The sequence below is a fragment of the Dermacentor andersoni genome, chromosome 3 (genome assembly GCF_023375885.2).
Source record: "Dermacentor andersoni chromosome 3, qqDerAnde1_hic_scaffold, whole genome shotgun sequence".
Taxonomy (NCBI): Eukaryota; Metazoa; Arthropoda; class Arachnida; order Ixodida; family Ixodidae; genus Dermacentor; species Dermacentor andersoni.
The window spans coordinates 151,854,420-151,876,853 of NC_092816.1; the positions used below are offsets into that span (position 1 = coordinate 151,854,420).

The 22,434-nt window shown below is 46.2% G+C and overlaps 1 protein-coding gene across 1 annotated transcript in view; it reads left to right on the plus strand.

The window, feature by feature from the left end:
• LOC126524621 (fatty-acid amide hydrolase 2-like) overlaps positions 1-22,434 on the plus strand; it is a 62,387-nt gene that overhangs the window by 12,503 nt on the left and 27,450 nt on the right. The window contains exon 2 of the mRNA XM_050172922.3: positions 13,090-13,303. Coding sequence (XP_050028879.1) covers positions 13,090-13,303 — 214 coding nt within the window. The remainder of the gene's footprint in view (positions 1-13,089; positions 13,304-22,434) is intronic.

Genomic DNA, 22,434 nt, shown 5'->3' on the forward strand with positions numbered 1-22,434 from the left:
TGATTGACATTCGGCCTGCCGTAGTAAGGCCGGTTTACATGCCAGTACTGTTTCTCGGCATTTAACGACTGCTTTGCGCAGAACATTTGTCGCAAATTGCGCGAGCTCGAAGCACGAGCCAAGTTTCTTCGATTTGAACGGGTCACACTATATATTCTATGGAATGGAGTAGAGAGCAAAATGCATAGCCAGGTGCGCATATTTTGTTCTTGTGGCGTTGCCACACTGACATCTATCCGTTGGGAAAGAGGAGGAGGAGGTGAAAATATCATTATTGAGAAAGAAACACGAAAAAAGAAACGTAATGGTTGGCGAAGAATAAGCACATAACCAGCGACATGAAAGTACTGAACGGCACAAGAATAATGCGGCCGAGACAAAAAAAAAAAAACTAAAAATCAACGAAGCTGTTGATTATCGTGCACTATTTCATTAAGGCTTCTTCGCGCTTTAAGGATGCCTATGCGCATATATTATATGTACAGGCTTGATGTAATTTATTGTTCTATACCGCGCAACAGACGTGCGCTCACTGACGCTACTTCGGCGGTGGACATTTGGTGCAGCTTACACAGCCTACTGGGACTACAAATCGGCGAAGGAAACCCGGTGGTCCTAAGTTCCTCAGAAAAATACGCCTTAAAAGTGCTCCCATTTCCGATGTCGCGCCGCGATGGTGGTCAAGTCGTGCGACAAACCCATCCCCGTGAACGGTTTCTAACGCACAACGGCGCCGCAGAAGAGAGGGTGCGATCCCGTCGGTAACTTTCCACGAGGCCAAGGCTACACGCGAGGGCGAAAGGAGCGGCTTCCGCCTACTTCCACGCACAGGCTGCTACACGTGCCTTCTCGGACGATGACTCCGGCCACGCGCCACACGATAACGGTGACCCCGCCGAGAGAAGGAATTCCGGTCGCAGGAGACAGACAGCCTGCTATCTTAGACAAATGTACGCCCCTTCGGGTCGTCTCTTGCCACACAACAATAACCGTCATCTAAAGAAAAGAAAAGAACAATGACATCCACAATACACGAGATAGTTGCTTGCGTGTGCATTTAGCGAGAGAAAGGTGTGGTACGTAATACACGGGTCACATCTATAGTTGCTGGTTTATGTGCTCTGTTGTTGGCTGCTGCCGACCTGAACGCATTGAGCATTGTCCAGGCCGCGCCGACATCGCGGCCCAGGCCAATCTAAGCCAATCACGTGGGGCGAAACCGAAATTCGGCTTTTCGCACGCGTACAACACAGCGGCCCAGAACGAGCAGTACTGTTGTGGACGAGGATCACATTATGCGGCATCGCTGGCACAGCTACGGTTTCATTGCGTTCACCCACTATACGGCGAAATAGATAAGGACCCAACAGCTGAAGGGCGGTCTTTATGGGGAAGGTCGCAGCCGTAAAAAAAGAAAAGAAAAAAGAATCACGCTTAAAACTAAGAATTTGAAAAAAGAAAGAATGCTATAGTGGACAAAGACTACCTTATGTACATCGCATGGGAATTGTTTTCGACAAGATGGTGATGTCCTCTCGCGCAATTCTTCGTTATTATGCCCATGAATGTAGCGGCGGCGGCACGAATAAGGCGTACATTGCAATAGCGATGATAAGCCTAATACATGGCAGATACTCACAATACAATATGTGCCGAGAATCAGGTGTTTGGTGGAACAATAACGAGGAAACCATCGAAAAGACAACGTGGTTTGCAGAGTTAAATCGCAGAATTCACGGTCGCCGACTGTCCTATTAAATTAGCAGTAAAATTGTACAGGGAAAACAAATACGTGCAAATCTCGGCTGTGTCGTTTTACTCTCGACATCAGTCGTAGTAGAAGGTTTGACCTCAGAGTCGAGTAATTCTCAGGCGGGACCTTTGGAAACGAGCCATAGAGCATGAATAGCTAGAAGCCTTTAACAGAGCAACTGCCTGCTCATCTGTGACCTAATCGCACGCACACGCACACGCACACGCACACGCACACGCACACGCACGCACACGCACGCACACGCACGCACGCACACAAACACACACACACACACACAAACACACACACACACACGCACACGCACACGCACACGCACACACGCGCACGCGCACGCGCACACGCGCACGCGCACGCGCACACGCGCACGCGCACACGCGCACGCGCACACACACGCGCGCACACGCACACACTTGCGCACACACGCACACACGCGCACACACTTGCGCACACACGCGCACACGCGCACACACACGCGCACACACGCACACACGCGCACACACACGCGCACACACGCACACACACACAAAATGAATTGAAGAACTGTGTAAGGAGACTTGAAATTTGGAAGTCGTCCGAACCGCCATGCCGTATAGTCACGTCGAGCATAGAGGTGCTCGGGCGTTGTCTCACTCAATGATTGGAAAAAGTGACTGTTTTACAGAAGTACTCGAAACTTATTACACTGACGACAACGTCACCTCAGCTTGGTAATAAAAAAATACGAGAGGGACAAGGTTGTCCGATGATTCTGTGAATACAATACAGTAAAACAGCAACATGTTGAACCTTATAGAACAACAGCAATAACAATCACAAAGGAAGGATTAGTGTAAGCGTCTAGCTTCAATATTTATTTTCGAACAAAGGGTTCATGAAGCTAAGCATATTTACTAAATAAATGTGGCTTACTTAGGGGGAGTGTGAAAGTGCTAAAGTATCTTCATGCACGTAGTTCATTCCATAACATGCATTATTATGTCACAGAAAAAGAAAATTGCGTACGTCACAAAGATGAGAAAGGGAAAAGTTCTGTAGTCCTCAATATCCTTTCTCTACTATCAAAAACTTCTAATTATACCTTTTGATTGTTTAATAAATATTGTGTTTTAGCTTTCATTAAAAAAATTCATTCTAGTAGGAACGCAAGCGTCCTCTCCAGGTTCTAATTGCTGGGTTCTTGCTCAATTCCCCGTAGAGGGCGACTGTAGTTGCTTGAGGAATATGCACACACGCTAAAATAATATGGTGCTTACCACTATCGCAGTAAATGTGTTAAGAGCCTAGGGTATCTGAAGTTTGCTGTCTTCATTTTTTATTTAGACGGACGCTTCTGTCTTCTACTTCACAATGTCAATGAAATTAGAAGCGAAGCCGTTAGCCTCTTGTTGGTCGGTATTTTGCGTGTCCGCGTCCATGGGCAAAAAATGTGGACCGATTCCGGAGGTTGTGCAATACCGGACGGACCCGCGGCGGAGGTGAAGCAGGCTTCAAGCGCTCAGCGCAGTGAAGCGAAAAGTGCACATATTCTTTGTAATCGCGCATGCAACGTACAGAACAGCATTTGTTTCAATAAATCCTGCCGTCGGACAGTTTTAATAATGTCTGTTTATTTATTACGCAGTACATTGTTGAAAGTGACGAGTTTACAAAGCCACGAAGCCGTTTGAAGCCAGAAGGACGAAGTTTAGGCAAATCCACGCACTTCCCGTAACCACCATGCTGGCTGAATCACTCCGTTTGCAACTCCCGCAGAGAATCCCGCTGCGGCACTGCTATAGGTAGGCCACGCGTAGTTAGGGCTCCCTAGGGACAGCGTGGATACGAGGCTAAGTTGAAGGCAGCGGAAACGTCATTGTCAGCAACGGTGTCGGGCACGTGCCACACATGAAGGTCGTGCCAGAGAAGCTGAGCGCAAGCGACAAGCCTGCCAAGACGACGATGAGCGCCGGGAAGCTGAAAACGCTGCGAAACGACAGAGGTACCAAACTGATTATCACTACGGTTACTCTAAAATAATAAAACACCTCATACACCCACCAGCAAGTGTATAATACCCCGTTTCGCACATAACACTGTGGAGGGTAGAGATACTTTTTGCAGTGGCTGCGTTCGCACTTAAAAAAAGCAGTTCGGTGTCTTCTAACCAATTTTTTCGAAAATGTTGTTAACATAAGGTCAGTTCTGAATGAGAACAAGAATTTACCGTTCCTTAGAAGCAGACTAAACATGCGCTCATTCGGCTTCTAACAAGTTGTTTTACATTGATTTCCGTTTCGTAGTTTTTTATTTGCATCCCGTCGCGGCATCATCACGTGCATGCTCGCTCGAGCAAACGCCGCTGGCGCCCAGCGAGACATGAGCGAAACGCGCGGAGTGATAAAATTTGGAGACCGCACTACTTGCGTATATATATAGCTTCCACAGCGTTGTACCTGATGTATGAAACAGAGTATGGTGGCCTTGCAACAGCTTCGCTAGACATCCACTTTCGCAAGGCCGGGATGCCGTGTCAATGTTATCTTATATTTCTCACCTCGCACGTATAAACTTGCGCGTCGTGCACTGAATTTTAGCTTTTCAAACTGCGTGAGGCTTAGGAGCAAGATCATATCGTTCGTTGCACCTCCTTCAGAACCACTACGATTCCCTTGATGTTTCGGAACACTGGATGTTTGTTATGCAGCCTCGACGAACGGACGCAGAGCCAATATGATCTAGTAGGCCTTCTAGTAATAGAGACCTGTACTAAGCGCTCTAGATATCGAATATGACTAACTTACCCCCGTATTCATAGATGCATCGTAATTGGAAGCCCATACTCGACTTGATTTAAACGATGCCTGTCGTAAACGCGCCAAAAGAAACGCAACGAGCGTCTTCGGCGTGTTCGCGTCAGGCGTAATTTATATCAGGTCAAGCGTGAGCTTCAAGTTAAGTTGCATTTCAGAATACGGAGGTTAATCTTCTCTTCCGAGACCCCAATATTTCCTCTTATATCGTTGGGCCGTGTCGCCTTGGCATGGTCCCGACCGTATAGTGCAACGTGGAACCAACGTGGGCATCGAGGAGAAACCAAAAGAAGGCCTGCTGTGGTGCTCAAGAGTAGGTCGCCGAATAAGCGCTGCAAATAGACAGATTGCGCTTGACGGGTGTGGAGTGAGTACAAGCAGTCTGAAGTAGTCGCTCGCAGAAGTGCTCGAACGGGCGCGAGCATCTGTGCGCAGGCGTCAATCGGCCTCGAGGGCGGGGAAGCACGCCGGCTGGCGTCATCCTGGCATGCACGCCGGCTGAAGGCGCCGCGCTTTCCTGACAGCGCCCTCAACGAGTTCTTCGGTCACGGGCTCTTCTTTTTGTTCTTTGTGCGCGCCCTCCAGACGTCGCTTGTGCGGTGTCCTCCTGACCCTGCCATTCCCGTGCTGGCCGTGAAACGAACAGGGCTAACGGGCTGCGAACGAAAATAGACGAAGGAAACGGGTACAAGACATCGCGACGTTCATAAACGAAGAAAATAGAGAGCGAGAGAGAAAGAAAGGCAGCCTCATCTAAGCGGCGCTAGTCAAAAGTCGTCAATCCTTCGCGCAGTCACTATTTGACTGGACATTGACCTCTGCGCGATGACTGCGAAGTCGCGTTGAGCTTGAGCGAACGGGGAAGCAGCTGCTCTCCATCATCGCCAGTTTGATTCGCCTGTATGCTTTTTGGTTGCGAACGATTTGTACAGTCAGTGTTTGTTACATTTGCGACGTTATTTTACCTCTGTGTAGACATTTAAGTCTTTATTATATTAAACTTATAACATCTGTAGTGTTTATATGCGTGAGGACTCACTCTACTTATGTTTCCCTTTCGTTTTATTTATTATATTGTATGATGGGATCTTGGATGTGTGTCTCAGACATGTGCGCTATGTTTGTGTTCTCTTCTGTTGTACTACGTGGTTTTTAGCCGAAACAGCGCTGCTTTCTTAGCAGTTTACTGGTATAGTCCGATTTTATCCGTCTTTGCCATATGTTAGAAGATATTAGTACGTGCTTGAATTGAATTCTGGGGCTTTACTCACCAAAAGCACGATTTGATCATGAGGCACGCCGTAGTGGAGGACATCGGAATAATTATAGACCACCAGGAGATCTTTAACGTACCCCCAACGCATGGGACAGGGACATTTTTGCATTTCGCCACCATCGAAATGCAGCCGCCGCGGCCAGCATTTGATCACGCGACCTCGTGCTTAGCAACGCAACACCATAGCCGCTAAGCAACCGCGGTGGATGTTTCCTACGTGCTACTCGAACTAACGACGAAGTGCTGCCGAGGTACGCTAATAGTGTATTCATTACTTTCGACTCGAAAATATCAAACGGCCCATTGAGCGGAAAAGCCGGAGTCCGTAGCAGCGAAACGGTACCTAAATTCCCATTGGCTGCGACGCCGCGTCACAAGCGCAACTCGACGGAGCAGAGCGGGAGAAGCGGCGTCGCGTGAGGCGAGAGGGCAACGCCGCGACGCCACGTCACTAGCGCGCCTGGACGGAGCAGATACTGCGACGCGAAGTCTCGGGCCGCGCTTGAGAAAGCTCTCTCAGTTTCACGACTGGGAGCCGATGCGTTAGCTTGTCCTGAACAGTGGCATAACCGGGTGACGTTGATGACATGGATGAAAACTAGAAAAACGCCTTTAAATATTAATGCAATCCTTCGTCATTCAGGAAGTCCAACAAGGCTCTCTAATTAGAGCCGTCTTGACTACACTTCTTGAAGCCAGCATCTCGGTCACTGCAGAGGCTAGAGTGGCCGGACAAAGGCTCCCATTTATGTCTCGCATATAGCAAGTCTACAGTAGGTGGCACAAATCCGCGTCTTGTGCCAGAGTTGCACAGTTGGGGTAGGTGGCGCCGTCATTGGCTAAGCCATTCCCCTTACAGATAACGACAAGTGTGAGGGCTACCCACCCCAGATATTTCTTACGGAAACTTCGTCCACAGGTTGCGGAGGAAGGAGCGCGAAAACGGGGGAGAGGGATAAAAGCACGTGTGTCGTGTCTGAGGGAATGTTTTTTCAGCTAGAAAAGTCGTAAATAAGTCTAGCACAAGAAGTGCTGGTGGGTGCGTGTTCTTCTTGTCATATGCTTGGCTGTCTTCCATTGCACTGAAAGGGTAAGAGCTGTGCCCTTGTAACCAGTGAACGTGAACTTGGAAAGGCGAGTTGTTGTGAAGATTATGTGCTCGTATCTTTTGGCAAACTGATGTAGCTTTGCTGACTCTCTTCAGCACTTTCATGGCACTTAAGAAAAGGGAGTATATGTGTACTTATGTGATTTCTGATATATATAGCAGAATTGAGCCATAGACATGTCTTGTATAATCCTTATTTCCTTGCAGAGGTAAATGTACAGGACTGATCCATGCTGAGAGTCCACTGCCACGAGTAACAGCAGCGACCGTATACAAAACACATTAATCCAAGGGAACATCAAATGTGCGACTGCACCTTTGGCTTAGGTTTTTTCCTGGCAGCTGGGATATTTGTTGTCTGTTATGCAAGTGTACTTCCAAGGGCACAATTCATCTACTTGAGGTGTCCTGAGTGATGGCTTGTGAAATTATTGTACAAGTTTAATAACGTACAAAATTTTCGTACAAAATTTAATTATGGGGTCTTGTGTGCCAGAGACACGAACTCGTGGGAAACTCCGGAATGATTTTTATCACCAACGGTTTTTTAATGTGCACCTAAATATAAGTAGGCGGGTGTTTTCGCATTTCGCCTCCTTCGAAATGCGGCTGCCGGGGCCCGATTCGATTCCGCAACCTCGTGCTTAGCAGCCCAACACCATAGCCATTAAGCAACGCCGGCGTGTGTGTCGTACAATTTAGCGGCAACTGGAACGTGTTGCCTATAATTCGCGTGATCGTTCACGTTGGGTTGGCGATTCCGCTATGACATTTAGCTGGGCGTGTTCTCGAAGGGTGAACAGAGGGGTAATGCCGGGGAGAGTGGTGATTGGAGGCTCTCATCGCACCTGACCTCGATTTATTATCTCGATCTCCTTCCACTGCTTCAAAGTGAGGCGGTAAAATTGAGCTTCATAGAGTATGCGTGGCTGTAGTGCTGCCTGAGCGATGCTACGGGCTTTCTCAGTACGGGCTCCTCCACATTTAGGTGCAATCCTTCGTATCAGGGGAAGACTAGACTGTGGCGCCTTCTTTATTTTATCTAGCCACTTGGATCCTGTTTCAGACTGGTGAATATCCAGACGAAGGATCCGTACTCCATCTACCTCAGGCAACGGGCACCTCGCGAGAATAAGCAGACATTAGCTCGAGATAGGCCAAACTTGCTTGCTACATGGATGTAGGAGGATTTAGTAGTAGGAACTTTCAAACCTGTGCAACGAGCGTAGGTGTCAATGACGTCCAAAGCCTGTTGCAGGTAGCGTTTCTCTGCATTAAAGTCTTCATTTGTAGACAACATGCTTACGTCGTGGGTGTAGATAAGAAAATCGATGTGCGGGATATCTTGTAGAATCCACATCAGAGGAACAAAGACCAAGTTGAAAGAGAACAGGTGCGAGGACCAAGGCCTGTGGAACTGCTCTGTTAGAGGTACACGATCCTGTTGGACGATCATCGACACCAGTGGAGAATGTGTGCGAATTTAGAAATGAATGTACAGTGAGGGCTACGTGCAGGGGAAAATCTAGAAATTCCATGTTGTGAATGATTTTATGCTGTGTGTCGTCGTACGCTTTAGCGATGTTGGTTGCAATGGCAGTACGTATACGGCTACTGTTGAAGAAGCGAGAAAAGATGCACCGACCAAAAGAACTGATGACATTTCAGCTTCCCATGCGAGAGCCTTCTTCACAATAAAACCCTACTTTACGTGGATACATGTAGAACACACTAGGCTATGATAGCCAGGCCGTCTCATGGGTCCAAATGTGTGTGAAAAAGAATCTGCACTGGGTGGTACTATTTCTCGCCTTCTAGCCACCAGGAAATGCATGTTGCTAACATTCACTCGAATATTTTGCATGTTGTTGGAGTCAAAGAGATGGCGTGCAGAGCTAGAGCTTTAAGGTCAGTAGGAGGCTTACCTGGCGTCGGAACAGCAACCACTATAGAATGCTTCCACTCGGCTGGAATTATACTGTCTGCGCATATATGATGGAATTTGTCAAGAAGTGAATACAGAACGTGACCATCCGGGTTTTTAAACAATCCACATTGAGTGTTGTCATGGTCCGGCGCAAAGTGCCTCTTTGTGTCCTCCATCGCCGCCAACAATTCACATTTACTAAAGGATTCGCATATTCCTGAACGATCCAAATGATCTTGTGTTGGCGGGGCAGCCAAGACAAGATCGTCATTTCATTATCGGTGTTGCTGGTGCCGTCATCAGGACGGCACCAGTAGCGCCGATAATGAACCTGGTGCATCTTGGCTAGCACACGTATATGGCTGGCAGGTGGCGAAGGCGGTGGAGGGTCAGCGGTTTGCTAAACTTTCTAGTGGAGCCGAGACAGTTACAGGTATGAAATTTTGTGCAGGGTTAATCTCGTAGCAGAATAGAAGAAAAGGTTGCGCCGTTCGGCGGGAACTGTCCCCGCCTTCGGATTGATCGGCAGTGGCCACCACCGCAATTTTGGAGCCCGCTAATGCAAAGAAGGAGCCGACGTCCTTATTTTTCTATGCGCTATTTATCCATGACAGCGTGCGAAGAGCACATGCATCAGTGAGAGTGTCGCCACTATGTATGGTTATGGAGTCATCATCATCATCATCAGCCTGATTACGCCCACTGCAGGGCAAAGGCCTCTCCCATACTTCTCCAACTACCCCGGTCATGTACTAATTGTGGCCATGTTGACCCTCCAAACTTCCTAATCTCATCTGCCCACCTAACTTTCTGTCGCCCCCTGCTACGCTTCCCTTCCCTCGGAATCCAGTCCGTAACCCTTAATGACCATCGGTTATCTTCCCTCCTCATTACATGTCCTGCCCATGCCCATTTCTTTTTCTTGATTTCAACTAAGATGTCATTAACGCGCGTTTGTTCCCTCACCCAATCTGCTCTTTTCTTATCCCTTAACGTTACACCTATCATTTTTCTTTCCATAGCTCGTTGCGTCGTCCTCAATTTAAGTAGAACCCTTTTCGTAAGCCTCCAGGTTTCTGCCCCGTACGTGAGTACTGGTAAGACACAGCTGTTATACACTTTTCTCTTGAGGGATAATGGCAACCTGCTGTTCATGATCTGCGAATGCCTGCCAAACGCACCCCAGCCCATTCTTATTCTTCTGATTATTTCACTCTCATGATCTGGATCAGCAGTCACTACCTGTCCTAAGTAGATGTATTCTCTTACCACTTCCAGTGCCTCGCTACCTATCGTAAACTGCTGTTCCCTTCAGAGACTGTTAAACATTACTTTAGTTTTCTGCAGATTCATTTTTAGTCCCACCCTTCTGCTCTGCCTCTCCAGATCAGTGAGCATGCATTGCAGTTGGTCCCCTGAGTTACTAAGCAAGGAGCAACATGGAGTGTGCCATGCCTAATGGATCATCCAGCAGACTCGAACGAACCAGAAAGTCTATAAGCTTGATACAATTGCAGCTACAACATTCTCCGTCATTTCGGCAGTTCGTCTGCGAAATAAAGCTTTAGCGTTTTGAAAAGTCTCTGCTCAATTTGGAGCGCCATAATGCCAGAACTTTACGTGCACGGATTAAAGAAAAATGAAGCTGGATAAGAGAGAGAGAGGGAGAGAGCTGACTGATAAAAAGTGCACGAACGTCGGTATGAGGTGCTTTATTCTCGCCAATTACGCTATGCACTGATGGAAAGGGAAGCAGGATGGAAGGAAAGATGTTCAGAATGAATACCTAGATCATAAGCTAGACGGCTCTGTTTTACATATCGCTTGCGTGACCTTTAGCAATGCAGACGTCCTTATTGATTGGCAGCGTCGTCAGCTGATAAACTTCTGCCGACGATTTCTTAAAAAGTGCCGACGTCGTAAGGAGCCACGGTGTCTACGTGTACCGTCTCCGAATTGCTGAAATAATATGGCGAGCGTTCACAGACGTTGCTTACGATCCTCCTCTCCAGACCGTTGAGTGCGTGCGGAGCGCCAATTAGTATGATTGGCGGACACCTGTGCCTTCCGTAGGAGTCTCGCCGCTTTGAACAGCCCTTCTTTTAAGCGAGCATTTTCTTTTCTTCTCTTGATTCGGTGTGCTTTAACGGATGATCGCACATTTGGTATTTGCCGCCTCATGGAAATTGCGCAGGGGAGACAGTTTTGTGTGTATCCATGAATGCTACACGCCACATTGTTTGCGCGCTGTTGGCGAAGGAACTGCGCTGGATAAAAAATAAAACGGCGATCATACACAAATTTCTTCCTCTTTGTGCGCACAGTACTGAAGTGTAAAGAATGTCCCGTGCGCGTACATTACCCTCACCCATTCACAAGGTTCATTTTAACGCTTAAATTTAGATGGAGTACGGGCCATCAACTTTTGACGTGCGGGATAACGTACGACCATGGGCACATAGACAATGATGGGACCGTTCCACATTCGAAGCGACGATGGCTAGATTTTCAGCACTAGAAAACTTCGTGACAAATCCCTCTATCTTCTTGTTGACGAATGCAAAGCACGGATTATTACCGTTGGACGTTATGGATGACACGCGACCTTGGCAAGGTGGACAGTGTTGCTGGATTTTCAGCGCGAGCCAAATTTGAGAAACATCTTAATTTTTCTTTCGAAAATCAATGCAGACCATGGCGACAGGGGTAAGACAGTTCAGAATAAACGTAATCACTGTTTGTTTCGCGCGTGTCTCTATGCGTGCGCTGGATGTCATGACTTACGAGCATCAACAAATCGCCGAAATCTACAACCTCTTTCTATATTCACGCCTTCGGTCTTGCTGAGTTATACAATGCGCTATACCTACAGCGGCCAAAGGGTTTCTCGCTATTCGACTGCTTGTTTTAATATTGTGAAAAGCAACGGTCTCACATGAAAAACTACATTTGTCGGATCTCCAATAAAGGCGAGCCACTCCCAACCTTGCGTTTGCTGCATTACATGCGTTCTCATTAATGTTTATTTTCTATTTTTACCTCGTGCAGCTATTCAGACGTTTCGAGCCAACAGAACAACGCTCAAGGAAGTATCTTCAGTGATGCGATGTACAGAGCAAGATGCGCTAGACATGCATCAATAAGGAACTCTCAAAACATCACCTTGGTGTACACACCCCGTCATTTTATACGTGTAGGACAGAGTTGACGTCAGTGTTGCCGTCAAAGGCTATAGTGGGACACTATAGGTAAACATAGTCTAAGCTGTGTTAGTAAATTACCATTCCACAATACCAAAAGAGCCACTTTTACCGCAAGAATACGCTTTGGTAAACCAGGAAAGAGGCAAAAAGGAAAGTCGGGTAACGACGCCGCCTTCAAATTCCTTCATCAGTTCGCCGTGATTTACGTCATGAATTCTGACGCCGCCGAACGTCTCTTTAAAGTCAACAGGCCTGTGGGAACTGTTACTAGGCAAACACGAACTGAATGTGCATGTCTAAGGATCTCTAAATGGAGTACATAGCTTGTACTACAGTCTTCACAGTGATCACTCAACATTGCAGAAAGGTGTATTGCGTGTAAGATCATGAGATGGTTGAGGATGCTTCTTCAGTGTTTGAAACTGTTCCAGTCTGCATTAACCGATATTCAATGAAACTTCGGCAATTAATCACGAGCTTCAAGTTACATCGCACGTCTGATAGGGCTCTCACCATTATATTACGCAAAATTGGCTCACATCTGCAAAGTAAGTTTCGCTTCCGTGCAATTTCGTGTGCCACCTGAGTTTGAAAATCGACCGCAGGCTTCTCTTGCACGATCGTGGACGAGCCCACGAAAGCTAGAGCTGTTACGTAAGCGCAGTACGTACGACCGAAGAAGATGAATTGCGTGCCGTTATCTTTTGCTAAGTTATCTGAGCCGTCGGCAGTTAGAAGCCACGGAATTCGAGAAAGGGAAAGAAAAGCAAAATATTCGCGGGGCACTTTCAACGTATTCGTTGAAGGCTACAGCCCTCCGAATGATTTTCACTCGTTTGTAAATGTATTTGTCACGGTTAAAAACGAAAAAAAAAAAAAGGAAAATCGCAAACCTAGGCGGCGACTTTCACAGCGCATTTCTGCCGCGTTTCGTTACGGGTTGCAGGCGGAATAATTTTGCTTTCTTTTGTTTTTGCTCTGTACGTCAACGGCAATGCTCACCGTGGCGCAGGTGACGAGCGAAGCGGTGATCCGCGCGTACGAGCGGCGCGTGCTCGAGGTTGACCCCGTGCTGAACGCGGTGGTGGACGAACGCTTCGAGGCCGCCGTGGACGAGGCCCGGGCAGCCGACGAGCTCGTCAGGAGGAGCTCGCCGGAAGAACTGGAGCGCACCAAGCCGCTGCTCGGGGTGCCCTTCATCACCAAGAACTCGGTCATGATCAAAGGTGAGGAGGCGGGCCACTTAAGAAGGGTCGCCGAAGGTTAATGCTGGGCCAAGTTGTGCTAACAAATGGCGCTTCAAAATGGCCATGCTTACCGCGAGACGAGGCTTGTTGACATACGTATACAGGGCGCCCCAACTGGCTTTAGCCAGAGTTAAAAAATATGCAGATGCTACGTAGCTGGAGAGAGCCAAGGTAATGTTGCTTGTCGTCGCTTGGAGATACTCAGATATGTTTTTTTTATTCCGCCTAATTATATAAGTAGTCCTAATTAATTATTCAGCTTCACAAATGTTATAGTTGAAAGGCTGAATGAGAAAATTGTAGAGCAACATGAAAAACTCCCGATACAGCTTTCTGTTGCTGAATACGCGCTACATAAAAGTGTTTTTTTCCAGAGCGTGAAAGAAGCCAGCGAACACATGCAATGTGCCTCGAGCGGTGAGTCGCGCGGCATTTTTTGCGTGCATCTGCGGGCTTGTCTCACGCTCTGAAAAACACCTTAATGTAGCATGTATTGAACAACGGGAAGCTGCACCGGGAGTTTCTCATGTCGCTCTACAATTTTCTCATTGACACTTTTTGCTTCTAATTGTAACATTTCAGAAGTTATATCAACTAAGATTTATTATTTAATTAGCTGGAATGAAAAAAATAATTTGAGTATCTCCAAGCGACGGCAAACAAAATTACCTTGGTTCTGTCCAGCCACGTAGCATTTGCATACTTAAAAAACCTGACTAAATTTGGCTGGGACACCCGTATAAGCCAGAATAGGCGCTGAAATGTCACGGTGGGTGACCACGCTACCTTCAAGTTCGCTCACCGGCTCGCCATGAGATCATGAGTTTTGATAGCGTCTACTAGGGTATCGTTAATAAATAAATAAATAAATTATTTAATCCAATCAGCTGATTGGCCTTGCGTTCTTCCGTAATGAAGATTTTCTACGAAGCCGACAAAGCCTGTGTAGCTAGCATAGACGTGACGCCGCACGATTGCAAATAAATACTTTATAATGGTGCTGAAAATGAGATGCAACTATTTCTGTTAAGGTAACATTCAACAATTATTTGTGATCTATCTATCTATCTATCTATCTGTCTGTCTATGTCTGTCTGTCTGTCTGTCTGTCTGTCTGTCTGTCTGTCTGTCTGTCTGTCTGTCTGTCTGTCTGTCTGTCTGTCTGTCTGTGTCTGTCTGTCTGTCTGTCTGTCTGTCTGTCTGTCTGTCTGTCTGTCTGTCTGTCTGTCTGTCTGTCTGTCTGTCTGTCTATCTATCTATCTATCTATCTATCTATCTATCTATCTATCTATCTATCTATCTATCTATCTATCTATCTATCTATCTATCTATCTATCTATCTATCTATCTATCTATCTATCTATCTATCTATCTATCTATCTATCTATCTATCTATCTATCTATCTATCTATCTATCTATCTATCTATCTATCTATCTATCTATCTATCTATCTATCTATCTATCTATCTATCTATCTATCTATCTATCTATCTATCTATCTATCTATCTATCTATCTATCTATCTATCTATCTATCTATCTATCTATCTATCTATCTATCTATCTATCTATCTATCTATCTATCTATCTATCTATCTATCTATCTATCTATCTATCTATCTATCTATCTATCTATCTATCTATCTATCTATCTATCTATCTATCTATCTATCTATCTATCTATCTATCTATCTATCTATCTATCTATCTATCTATCTATCTATCTATCTATCTATCTATCTATCTATCTATCTATCTATCTATCTATCTATCTATCTATCTATCTATCTATCTATCTATCTATCTATCTATCTATCTATCTATCTATCTATCTATCTATCTATCTATCTATCTATCTATCTATCTATCTATCTATCTATCTATCTATCTATCTATCTATCTATCTATCTATCTATCTATCTATCTATCTATCTATCTATCTATCTATCTATCTATCTATCTATCTATCTATCTATCTATCTATCTATCTATCTATCTATCTATCTATCTATCTATCTATCTATCTATCTATCTATCTATCTATCTATCTATCTATCTATCTATCTATCTATCTATCTATCTATCTATCTATCTATCTATCTATCTATCTATCTATCTATCTATCTATCTATCTATCTATCTATCTATCTATCTATCTATCTATGGCGCTGCACCAACATGGCAGAGGAGTGGCGTTTCATTCTTCTGCCACAGATGCGTCGTCTCAATTTCCTCGCGTCTCCTCCCAGAAACATCCGGCGCACACGCCTCGCTGCTTCCCTTCGCACGAAGATCCAGTTTTCCATTGTGCGGCGAGCGACAGCGTGTATTCATGTATACAATCTCCGCTGTCAGCTTCGTGTCCGAAGTTTTCCCCGTGATGCACTTAAGTTTCGCCTTTGTTTGGTTTTATTACTTATTCTATGCACTGAGAAGGAAAGAGCCGAGCCAGGAAACATTCCTCTCGGCGCAATTGTGCAAGCGGAAAAGTGAGGATTTTCTTAAAGGTTCTGCTGCTCCAAGAGACCTGTTCAACCCGCACTCAAGAAGTTGCGGAACGGGGAAAAACGAAAAAAAAGAATAAACTAGACAAAGTGAAATAAAGACACACACACACACACACACACACACACACACACACACACACACACACACACACACACACACACACACACACACGCACACGCACACGCACACGCACACACACGCACGCGCACGCGCACGCGCACACGCACGCGCACGCGCACACGCACACGCACACACGCGCACAGAGCGCGCGCGCGCGCACAGAGATAGATAGAGAGAGAGAGAGAACCTTTATCTTGAGCAGCGAAGATAGCTTAGCGGATAACTTCAGACACTGATAAGGGCAACGCGTACTACTCGACACGTGGCTGTGCAAGCGCACCAGTGTTTGTGACTGAAGCATTTACGTTCGCCAGGTTCGGGGGGGGGGGGGGGGTGCGTCGCGCAGTGCGGTGACCTTCGAAAAGACCGGGTTTGCATTTCTCGCGCGTGTCTGCAAGACAAACGACGCGCGTGTAGTTGCGCGTCCCACAGTTGCTTCGACCGCGTGCATCCATTTGTCTGCTGCGGCGTGACAGCGTTCGATGCTGCGTTCCTGTGCTCCTGCTGGCACCAGGGCGCGATATTGATGGCGTCGTTGGGTGTAACGTGTCAGAAAAGCTGATGGCCGTGGTTCGAACATTGCCCGATTTTCGGGCCGTCCTTCATCGCGGGTTAGTTTTCCTTGTGGGGTGCCCAATGTGAAGGTAACCGTCAGTTAACTTCGCGTTTGCCTCAGTGCCTGTGGCACTATATTTATATGTGGCCACAGACAGACGTAATGTAAAGCTTATTGCATACACCACCTTCGTTAGGACGATACTAGAATATTCAGCCGTTGTTTGGAGTCACCATCAAGTGACGCTTAAGAGAAAGTTGGAAAGGATACAGAGACTGGCGGCGCGTTTTATTTGTTCGACGTACCGAAGGAAGGAATCGGTCACGCTTATGTTACAGCGTTGCAACTTGGATCTTCTTGAGGTACGTAGAAGGAAATATAGGATGAAGATGCTTTATCAAATAATGCAGGATCAACTTAAGATTGATAAACTCAAATATCTACACGCTCCAGGCAAAAGAAACCCGCGAACTAACCATGATACGTCATAATGCCGTACCATACCAACACTGATACATATCGATAGTCTTTTTTCCCGGATGCAATAGAAATGTGGAACCAATTGCCAAACGCTATTGTTAGCCTAAAAAAAATGTCACGGACTTTGAAAATGGTGCTGAGGCGTATTTACGGGAGTTTTCAATTTAGTTTTGAAGTGCCAAGTGATATGTGCGACTTGATGTGCTTTGTACGTATTTTGATAAATGTCAGAAGTGTGCTGAGCATCATTCAAGTGAACATCTTATTCACTGTGAATTGACAAGTGTTAAGCTACTTTACGTACATAGAGATTGTACATATTTGATGTATGTAATTGTATTGTCCTCTCTGTTATGACCCTCTATGAGAGTTGACAGTATTAATAAATAAATAAATAAATAAATAAATAAATAAATAAATAAATAAATAAATAAATAAATATTCTCACCGTGGGCTCGTGCCATGTTGCAGGACCACCACCACCACCACCACAGCAACAACGACAACGACAAAAACGACAACAACAACATAACAATAACAACAACTTAACAATAAAAACTTAACAATAACATAATAATAATATAAACAATAAATAAATCAATGAAATGTTCATTATAATGCCTAGGAATAGCTGCGGAGCCTTCGTACTGCTGCGCTTAAATCAGTTTTGCCATAAGGCCGAAGCAATGAATGCGATAGCTACATGTTCGAATACTACAAGAAGAGTGAGGCTCGCGGCTATAGTGGCAGCATGAATTGCAGTAAACGTAAGTTTACCAAGTAAACGCATGTGATGTGGCGTGCGTAGACACATGGACAGAGAAGACTCGATGATCGCGAACAGCATCGGCTACAACTGCGGGGTCTTGTCGGCGTTGTGGCCTTTGGGACGACCTCGCCTTCCCGTACTACGACACGTTCACGGCAGACGCGACGCGCGCTTTCTCGTCCCGCATTTTAACTGCGGGGTTTTGTCGACGTTGTCCGCTTGGCCTCGGCCTCCTGTTCCCGCCGTGCCACGTCTGGGCTGCGGTGCACGGTATACCGGGCGCTTCACGCGAACCCTTTCAACAAGTGAAAAAAAAAATTGTGTGTGGCAGATAGCACAATTCTAGTCCATGAGCTGGTCTTCTCGAAGGTGCCGACCTTGCTTGCAAAAAAAAAAAAAAGTTGAAATGCACGACCGACTAATTAACGAAAATTCACTAATTATGTTTCTAACTAATCAGCTTATGGCACGTGTTGCAATTTGCATATTGGAGCCGAGGAGTTCGCAAGGCGGATACACTTGAAACGAATGCTCAGGATGACACCGGCTTTGAGACATTAATTCCCGAACTTTTGCGGATAAATGCATTGGCTTTCCTTTTATTTTTGTGCTTCAGTGCATAAAACGACGTTTCGTTAAGAAAGTAAGTGGAGCGACAGTGGATTTTTACCGTAAGTTCGACGGTACGTTTCTCCTAAATGGTGGCAGCCACACAATTCTTTCGAAATGGATAGGCCTTGCAGTCTCACCCGCTAGAATTTGTATATGACAATATTTGCCATAAGCGAATTCGCTAAAAAAGTTAATTGGTGAAGTTATGTTAATAATGTGATTATGCATTTCAATTTCTTGTGGCAGTATAGGTGCCTCTCCGAGTAGACCAGCCCATGGACTAGAATTGGGCTATCAGCCACAGGCAATCTTCAAACAAATTTTGAAAGTGCTCACCGAAACACCCTGTATACTCCTTTCTTTTAGGGGGAAGGGGGACAACCTGCGCTTGCGAGGCCAGTCAAAGTAACAACGTCGTGCACCCGTCAGTACACTGACGGCAGCGGCCACCTGTCGCCGGTGCGAGGCAACTTAGAGACAAAAGGTTTCATCTCCCGTTGCTGTAGCAACCGGCGCTTGGCGGAAAATCCGCGCGCGAGAGATAGAGAGAGAGAGAAAACGTGTTTAATAAGCGTAAGGATGGCTTGATTTGCAGGGGCGGTTCTCCTCTGCACGGGAATCCATGCGCCGTGTCGGCTGCTTCCTCCCTGTCAACCAACATGATCTGGAACTAGAGACGGGATGAGTGAGAATGACGCGGGAAAGTATGTCACCGTGGTGAAGGGCATCGCCTGGACGGAGCAGATACGGCGACCCGACGCCGAATGCAGACACTCTTCTGTGGTTAACAGAGAGAGAGATGCTGATCGTCATTAAGGGTATCGGTTGCTTGTGTTATCCACGCGTTCCTTATGAGCGCCAGCTCTCGCCTGCGTTCCTAACGCGTCGTCCCGCCGACAGGTATGCACTGCCTTCACCGGACCGACGGACGCTCGCGGTTGCTCTACATTATCTCATCGATCGCGCATCGTCAGAGTCCTCGCCTGAAGAATATATCCGTCGTCTGGGTCCCCTCGGGCGTTGAACTGCTGCGTGCGCCGCAGAGGCAGCAGCACATTGTGTCGGCATCTGAACTAACGGAGTGGTCTTTGCGCATATACGCGAACCCGTCCTGCTTCATTGCGCTTAGCGTTTCGCCGGAGCTTCTCGGCCGGCGTTCTGACAATACAAGGGGGGGGGGGGGCATGCACGCTTGCGCGATATTAGGGACGTGGTGCTTCGCTGCGGAAACTACGCACCGGCAGGTACTGTTCTATCCGTGGTACCTCCACTACTACGTGTGGGGAAAACGATGGGACACGCCGGAATGGCTTTCATGGTCTGCAGAGCCTGCGTGGGCTGTTTTAAAATTCATTCCAGCAAGCAAAGTTGTCTAAACGCAGGTCAGAATACAGTTTCTTCTGTCCACCGGTCCCTGCGCGATTGGGAAATCAACAAGCCTGGACGTCTTTCGCTCCACCCGCCGGTCAAATTATGACACAAAGGGAAATCGTACATTTAACTTGTGTAATGTTCTTTAGAAAACGTGTTAAAACTAAAGAAATCAGGACATTTAGGCGTAGTTGTTGATGAAAGCGAAGAATCTCGCGGAGTGTTCACAAAACGCGCCAAGTGTCTCAACGCGCAGGCCAGCACACGGGAAGTCCTTAAGGATGTTCTATTCCGTTTACTGAGGGACGCGCCCATGGCCTAATGGTTAGAAGATCGAGCTGCTGTGCGAATCCTCCCATCTTACAATTTAGTTTATGCCTATTTATTATACACAACGTCTTTCTTAGCCGCTTCACCACCCGATTCTCGTATCGAGTGTGTTTCAAACCTCATTCAGGGGCCGATCCCGGAGATATTGCGGAGCCGCGCCAGTAAAAATGCATCACATTAAGGTTTGAGGTCTGATACTGTTTAGCACTTTTAATGAACTCAGAAGGTTTAGGATAAAATGCATGCGCTGCCGCTGCTTTCTTTCGTGACATTTCGTGGGCATTCCGAAAATTCTGAGGAATAACTTGGTCAAGAATGTATAACCTATAGTACGACCAACCTTAGTCATAGGATAGTGGGCTATTATGAGCCACAGATGAGCATGTCATGTAGATGGCATGGCTTACAACAATATATGTCTAAATATATGCACGCTCCTCACGTCAACGCTGAAAGCAAAAACAAAAAAAAGAAATCACGCAGAGACTTCTCTGGGAGTTGGCTACGTATGCGTAAGCATTGTGCTACCTGCTTATCTGCACGCAGCCGGGTGTCATTATCAATGTTATAAAACTTGATCCCATGAGAATAAACCATTATCGGTCGTTATCAACCTTGTCGAACTAGATCCAACCATTATCAATGCTATTAAACTTATCAGAATTGCTCCAACTATCGCTCTTTAGCACGTTATGCATTCCCGACGAACCATTATGAATCCTGATGAGACCCATATAACCCCTTATCACTATTTATCGTCCTTATCCACTCATTTACTGCTTATCTGTGTGTGTTGCGCGACACGAAGCTAATGAACCCTCAGAGATCGGGGGTATTTCTGTGGGTGAAGAAACGTCCCAACATAAAGCACATCCTGCGACCACCGAAACGCATTGGGGATGTGACGGGTTCAGTATTAAATTTCCGCAAAATCTGAATTTTTCAGTTTTCGCAATGCTCCAAGTCGGCTCTACGTGTGGTCCTTGGATAGCGTTCATTCCACCATCACTAAATCTTTTAACAAAGTCTTCATAAAAACTGTACTCCTCTGACATTAATCTTGTACCGTCGGTATAGCACATTCAAATGGTTATGTTCACCCTTATGCAAGCGTGCAGCCCAGTGGGTAAGACACTCGGCTTCTGAGCGTGGGGTCGTAGGCTCGGAACTGACAATCGCCAACGTTCTTTCTTTGGAATTTATTTTATGCATTAATGTATTTATAGCACCGATTCCTCTTACGTGACAGACGGACTGACGGGTTTCGTGGTTGGGTAGGCACAGAAACGCTTAGACCTTTCAAATTCGCTTGGAGTGTTCATACTGACAGGTGTACTTATATATCGTTTTTCCTTGGACTGTATTTCACCCGTACCATACATTCATCACTCAGCGCAATACGCGCCCTACTTTCTGGAAGGCACGCCGGCGCCAGCTATTACGCTGGAACGTTCGACGAGTCATGCATATAAACGCCTACATGCTTGACCCGCAGATCGGACTCCGATGATCGCCGACTGTGCTCGTCGCTGTCGTTGGGCCTCGAGTGTTGCCTGTTTTTCTGGGCACATGTTCGGCCAATAAAGAGTTCGTTTCGCTATTCACAGTTTTGCTACTGTCTTCTGTCACAGTCACTTCTACGTGACAGTATAATTGCTATCGCAATCAAAGTAATGGGCAAGACAAAACGCACGGAAAAGACAAACGTGGCAGACAAAACAATGTGAGATAGGGCAGCGAAAAACGAATAGGCGCAAATCATATAACATGGGCACCATGTATCTGCATATACATGGTGCCCCAGCTAACTTTAGCCAGAATGTAAAAAATATGGGAATGCCACGCAGCTACGCAGAACCAAAGTAATGTTGTTTGCCGTCGCTTGGTGATACTCGAACTCTTTTTTTCATTCCGCCTAATTAGATAGTCTTAATAAATTAATCAGCTTTGGAAATATTATAATTATATGAAAAGTGTCAATGAGAGAATTGTAGAGAGGCATGAAAAACTCCCGATACAGCTTTCTGTAGGTAATACGAGCTACATGCAAGTGTTTTTCCGAGCGTCAAAGAAGTCCGCATATGCACGCAAAATTGCCGCGCGACTGGCCGCTCGAGGCGCTTGGCGTCTATTCGCGGGCTCCAGGAAGCCATCGAACATGACGGCGTCGATGAACGTGTTCGGTGAATTCAGCTTACTTTACAAGTGCATATATGGCGTCAACAAGAATATTTGAAAGAGCAATCGAAACAGCATCAAAAACAACAGTTACTGTTCATTATTAAGTGAAGCAATGCAGAAAGGTAGGCATCTTTAGGGCTGGATATCTCAGTCCTAAACGCTACTCATAAGAGAGAAAAAAGA